Here is a 6,621-nt window from a genome sequence, read left to right as displayed (position 1 = left end):
TGATCAATGTTGAGAGTGTCCACTAGTGAAAGTATGATCCCTAGGCCTTGTTTCCAAATACTGCAATCATCGCTTGTTTCTTGTTTCTATCGCATCTTTACTTCCTGCAATATTACTACCATCAACCGCACGCCAGCAAGCACTTTTCTGGCGCCGTTACTACTGCTCATATTCATTCATACCACTTGTATTTCACTATCTCTTCGCCAAACTAGTGCACATATACATCTGACAAGTGTATTAGGTGTGTTGGGGACACAAGAGACTTCTTGTATCGTGATTGCAGGGTTGCTTGAGAGGGATATCTTTGTCCTCTTCCTCCCTGAGTTCGATAAACCTTGGGTGATCCACTTAAGGGAAACTTGCTGCTGTTCTACAAACCTCTGCTCTTGGAGGCCCAACACTGTCTACAAGAATAGAAGCACCCGTAGACATCAAGGAGGTTGAGATAACTTGTATGACGCTGACGAAGTCTCTCGATTGATTCCTGTCGCCAATGCAACAGCTCTCAACCCTGCAAGATATTCGCAACTCCACACACTTGCGCATGTAGCCGCCGACCACGAAGCGGTAAATTGCAACCTTCTAATTCCCAATGGAATAGCAGATCACACAAAACATTCAGTAGTAAAACACCAGATCGATGTGAATTGGTGTATAGATTCAATAGAGTTGCAAAGCAATCAACTATGAACTAGGGTTTATCTTAAACATGGTCTAAAGCTATTATGGGGGCGTCCTAGGAACTTATATAGGGGTTCAGGATGACCAGAAGTCGAGAAAATACAATAATAACCGACCCAGATCGTGTTCTGGTCGAGACTGACTCGACACGGCCGGCCTGGGGGCCGGTCGACCGGGCCAGGAACCGGCCGGTCCGGTTTGGACCGGGCTAGGGACTGGACTGTGACCGGGCCAAGGATGGGGCTCTCAGTATACCCACCGGTTGGCACCGGCGCAGGAGCCCGCGGGCGCCGCGCTCATCCGGCGTGGGGCCGGGCCGGCCGGCCGCGCCGGGCATGGCGCCGGCCTGTACTTCGTCTTCCTCCCTCGCGCATGCCTCCCTCTCCTCCCTCGCGCGTCCATGAGGTGTCTTCATGTCCAGCACCATGTCCAGCTGTTCTCCTCCTCCTCGTGTGATGCTTCCTTTATCCTCGTACGTGATCATACACAAGTCAAAGGATTAGGTAGTATACAATTCTCATCAATCAAAGTATCGTTTAAGAACAAGTTCACCTGTTGTTTTAATAGCTTCGCACGAGCTCTTGTCATAGGTCCAATTCTGACTTCATTGGACTTGAGCTTCACAGCAACTTCTTCTTCATCTTGCAATGACGGTGGTAGTGGTTCGGTAGGGTTTTCCTCATCAGAGTGGGGCTCCGCCACCCCATTAAAGGTTAGGGTGTTGATACAGCAACACGAAAGACACACTCGGAGTAGCGAGCGGGGCTGTCGGTGTCGAAGTCGCGTTGAAAGTATCTACAAATCTCCTAGGGCCGAGGGCACAAGAGAGAAGATGGTCCGCATCCTAATCATGGGGGCAAGACAGGCATGTGGCGGATGAACTAAGAAGGTGTCGGAACAGCCGCTCGTTGGTGGGGAGCCGCTTCTTCCTGGCGAGCATGAAAAATATCTTGCACTTCAAGGGTGGCATCTCTCCTCCAAACCTTAGTCGCCATCCCATTGATCTGCAGATTGCTGAAAGAAAAGGTGTAGAAAGTTTTGTTCGAAAGCTTATTGTTAGTGATATGACAATAACATAGGTCCGGGACATCGTGGCGCAGGTCCACCGAGCCCAAGTCGTAGGCGAGGTCACGAAGCTTAGCCGCAGCGGCATTCGAGAGGTGCAGAACAAGGAACAGGTTAATGCCGGCGGAGAGGGCAGTGGCAACATTAATATTAGGGCGAAAGGAGTGGGACAAAAGGTTGGGAAAACGCTCGCGGAGAGAGGAGTGGCCAAGCCAAAGGTCGAGCTAGAAGGCAGTGGCATCCCCACCACCGACAATGACAGAGGAGAAACGGAAATTTTCAAGACCGACAATGATGTCTCTCTAGAAGGGGGTATCAAGGTAGTGATGGTCTCCCAAGTCGCGGGAGGTTCCCCACCCGTACATGCAACAAAACCAGCAGGCCCAATGAGCAGTAGAATTAGAGTGCAGCTTGGTCTAGAATTTGGCAAGAAGGGCGGTATTTTGGGCCAGAAGAGAAAGGACCCCTAGGCCGCCAAGTTTCATAGGGGTGCAAACTTAAGTCCGTGCCACCTTACACTGGTCGTCGTTGCAAGTTTCCTTGTCGTTTCAGAGGAAGGCCCGGCGCCTCTTGTCAATGGCTTCTACCATACCAGTGGAAAGGATGCCGACACTCATGGCGTGGGTGAACATAGCGGTCTGCTGGCGTGCAGTTGACGTGGGAGTTAGAAATCTATGTGGTGTAACTTTTCTTCAGATCCCCGGCAACGGCGCCAGAAAAAGGACTTGATGGCGCGTGATGCACACGTCCGTTGGGAACCCCAAGAGGAAGGTGTGATGCGCACAGCAGCAAGTTTTTCCCTCAGTAAGAAACCAAGGTTATCGAACCGAGTAGGAGATGAAGGCCACGTGAAGGTTGTTGGTGAAGGAGTGTAGTGCGGCGCAACACCGGGGATTCCGGCGCCAACGTGGAACCTGCACAACACAATCAAAATACTTTGCCCCAACTTAACAGTGAGGTTGTCAATCTCACCGGCTTGCTGTAAACAAAGGATTAAACGTATGGTGTGGAGAATGATGTTTGTTTGCAAAGAAAAACAGAGAACAATGATTGCAGTAGGTTGTATTTCAGATATAAAAGAATGGACCGGGGTCCACAGTTCACTAGTGGTGTCTCTCCAATAAGATAAATAGCATGTTGGGTGAACAAATTACAGTTGGGCAATTGGCAAATAGAGAGGGCATATCAATGCACATACATATCATGATGACTACTATGAGATTTACTTAGGGCATTACGACAAAGAACATAGACCGCTATCCAGCATGCATCTATGCCTAAAAAGTCCATCTTCGGGTTAGCATCCGCACCCCTTCCAATATTAAGTTGCAAACAACGTACAATTGCATTAAGTACTGTGCGTAATGTAAACAATACAAATATCCTTAGACAAAGCATTGATGTTTTATCCCTAGTGGCAACAAGACATCCACAACCTTAGAACTTTCTCACATCGTCCCAGCATTCAATGGAGGCATGAATACTCCCTCTTGGATTCACAAGTATCAACTTGGCCAGAGCCTCTACTAGCAACGGAGATCATGCAAGATCATAAACAACACATATATGATAGATCGATAATCAACTTGACATAGTATTCCATATTCATCGGATCCCAACAAACACAACATGTAGCATTACAAATAGATGATCTTGATCATGATAGGCAGCTCACAAGATCTAAACATGATAGCACAAGAGGAGAAGACAACCATCTAGCTACTGCTATGGACCCATAGTCCAAGGATGAACTACTCACGCATCAGTCTGGAGGCGGGCATGGTGATGTAGAGCCCTCCGGTGATGATTCCCCTCTCCGGCAGGGTGCCTGAGGCGATCTTCAGAACCCCCTGAGGTAGGGTTGACGGCGGCGGCATCTTAGTATGTTTTCTCGTATCGTGGCTCTCGGTACTAGGGTTTTCACGACGGAAGGATTATATAGGCGAAGGGGCAGAGTCGGGGGACGCTCGAGGGGCCCACCCCATAAGGCGGCGCGGCCAGGGGTGGGGCCGCGCCCCCTATGGTGTGGCCGCCTCGTCGCCCCTCTCCGTATCCTCTTCGGTGTTCTGGAAGGCTCCGTGGAAAATAAGACCGTGGGATTTTCTTTCGTCCAATTCCGAGAATATTTCCTGTGTAGGATTTCTGAAACCAAAAACAGCAGAAAACAGGAACTGGCACTTTGGCATCTTGTTAATAGGTTAGTGCCGGAAACTGCATCAAAATGATATAAAGTGTATATAAAACATGTGAGTATTGTCATAAAACTAGCATGGAACATAAGAAATTATAGATACGTTTGAGACGTATCACGGCCAGGACCGAGTTAGAAAGTAGCAACCTCCCTCCAATAGGGAGGCACCGAACCCTCCACCCGGAAAGCCACATGTCGCTTTTGGTCATAATCAAAGCGAAGTCTGCGATGCAAAGTTTGTGGGTAGACAAAGGTAGGCCAAGATAGGTCCGAGGGAAGAAGGAAACAACACAACCAAAATTGGTGGCCATGGAAAGTGCAGCATTAGCATCAGTTTTGATAGGAACAAAAGTATTTTTATGAAAATTGATAACTAGCCCAGTAGCGGCAGAAAAATCATCCAGAACATTTTTAAGGTTGGAGACATGCTCAGGGATGGCTCCAATGATGATGAGTGTGTCCTAGGCATATTGAAGAATAGTGCAGCGGAGGTCGTCAACAAGAGAGTGGAGGAGAAGGCCATCACAAGAAGCCTGGAGAAGAATTTGTTGGAGCACATATCCACCACAATGTTGAAGAGAAAGGGGGAGAGGGGGTCACCCTGCCGTAGGCCACGACAGCATTGAATCCATCGCCCTGGGATGCATTGAGAAAGATGGTGGTTTGGCTGGTTTGGTTAAGCATTTTGATTATTAGCGCCAGATTTCGGGGAAACATTTTGCCAATAGAATTCTGTCAAGGGCCTCCTAGTTGATAGAGTCGAAAGCTTTGTGGCAGACAAGCTTGAAGACTGCCGTAGGTGCAGAGCGTTTGTGGTAGGCCTGGAAAATGTCAGCCGCGTAGACAAAGTTCTCGGCGATGGAGCGGCCGGAGATAAACCCAGTCTGGTTGGGGTGCAACATAAAAAGGGATAAGGTCACAAAGGCGAAGAGTGAGACATTTGGTAGGCTTTATCTCCAAGAGAAGGACCTTGAGGCAACATTTCTCTAAGGAGATGGGGCGAAAATTGCCATGCTTGTTTGCCCCTTCTTTCTAGGAGAAGGACAATGTGAGATTTGTTGATGGGCCTTAGGTCAGAATTGAGGGAGTGGAAATCATTGAGAGAAGCCAGAAGGTTATGCTTAACCAGGTCCTAGTTGCGCTTGAAGAAGGCTGGGCCAAAGCCATCGGGTCCAGGGATGGAATTGTCCTTCATGGAGAAAAGGGCGGTCCGTGTTTCATCCTGAGTGAAAGGGAAAATAAGGGAGGCGGCTTGGGTGTGGTTAAGGAAAGTGGATGCAACAAGGGTAGAGAGATCGAGGGTACTGGAAGTGTGAATGGGCTGTCCAAGCAGATTTTTGAAAACTCGTGCGGGAAAGAGGCTTTGGTAGCGTGGGAGAAAACCAGGTTTCCATCCATGTTCTCAAGGTTTTTGATCTGGTTCTTCCTAAGAGGCCAGAGGCGCAGAGGTAAAAATTTCTGAAGTTTTCATCGCCGAGGACACAATCTTTTTTCTTTTCCCGCCGCCACTAATAGGTGGCCCGGTCACTGTTCTTGTTGCTAAGGTGAACCTTGGCAAGGGATCGCAGATGGTTCTCAAATAGGGAGAGGTTGCGAGTTTCCTCTAACCTGGCGAGGAAGGAGATCACAACACGGCAATTGAGCACATAGATGGAGCGACAGTTCCAGGTGTCAATTGCGCCAACAAAATGGAATTTGAAATCTGAATTTTCATCTGTCTTGTTTACCATTATGAATCTGGGTGATAACAACTAGCATCAACAAATCTTTGAGACATCAAAATTGTGATGATAAAATCTAGAGATTACAGGTACTAGTAGCAGTCTAGAAGTGAAACAGTGGCCGCGCGCCAATCTACTCCACAAGTGCCACCGCCGGGATATCACGGGAGCCGTGGTCACGAATACCGCCGGCGCAATCCTCCTTGCCAGCGTCGGCGTCCTCCACCACGGGGGCGGCGACCGGGGCGCGGCAGACGGGGCAGGTGGGCGCGCGCGTGAGAAGCCAGCGGTCGACGCACTCCCGGTGGAACCCGTGGTGGCACGCCGGGAGCACGCGCACCTCCGCTCCTGGAGCGAACTCCGCTAGACACACCGCGCAGTCGTCTGCGTCGGCGTTCGCCTCCTCCTTCCGAGCGCCGCCAGCGTCGGCAGGGAACTGCAGGACGAACACCCGCACGGGAATCCCCGCGAGCGCGCGCTTGGTGTCATCCTGCGTCCCCGACGCCGGGTCGTCGTCGTTGCTGGGTGGAGTAATGACAACGCGGGCGGCGCGGAGGCAGCGGTAGAGCGTGCTGAGGGCGAAGTAGGAGAGGCTAGCGACTAAGAGCACGGTGGCGGTGGCGCCCAGCGCCCTCTCCAGGTGCGCCTGCTGCGCGTCCATCGACTGGTCCGCCGGCGAGGCCAGGAGGCGGCGCGCGGCCCAGTGCCCGCCGCAGGGCTGCATGCTGAACTTGATTGGAGTACTAGGTTGTGTGTGGAAGGACTGTGAGGTCGTACGTGCTTTTATGGAGGTGCGTTAACTGGGCGGTGCTAGCTGGGTGCCTGGCTGTATCGCGGTTCTTAACAGCGACCACAAATAGATATTTATTGGGGGAGAGTCTAGCGGGCGGCCGACCGCCCGTTGGTAGTCCCTGGCGCCCCTGCCAAATTAAGAAAGTTCCTACCTAACCGTATAAGTGT

General features: G+C 50.7%; 1 protein-coding gene across 1 annotated transcript; it reads right to left on the bottom strand.

Moving 5' to 3' along the window:
* Positions 1-5,794: 5,794 nt before the first annotated feature.
* On the bottom strand, positions 5,795-6,335 carry LOC124657403 (E3 ubiquitin-protein ligase Os03g0188200-like). Its single transcript, XM_047195958.1, has one exon. It carries the CDS (start codon positions 6,320-6,322, stop codon positions 5,795-5,797), a length of 528 nt encoding a protein of 175 aa, XP_047051914.1. The 5' UTR covers positions 6,323-6,335.
* Positions 6,336-6,621: the final 286 nt, after the last annotated feature.

This window comes from Lolium rigidum, chromosome 5 (genome assembly GCF_022539505.1).
Source record: "Lolium rigidum isolate FL_2022 chromosome 5, APGP_CSIRO_Lrig_0.1, whole genome shotgun sequence".
NCBI classification, from domain to species: Eukaryota; Viridiplantae; Streptophyta; class Magnoliopsida; order Poales; family Poaceae; genus Lolium; species Lolium rigidum.
Note: the sequence above shows the minus strand (reverse complement) of the source record. Positions and strands in the feature narration are given on the sequence as shown.

Excerpts from the sequence above, each read along its gene's own strand:
- LOC124657403 (XM_047195958.1), bottom strand. The coding sequence starts at position 6,322 with ATGGACGCGCAGCAGGCGCACCTGGAGAGGGCGCTGGGCGCCACCGCC.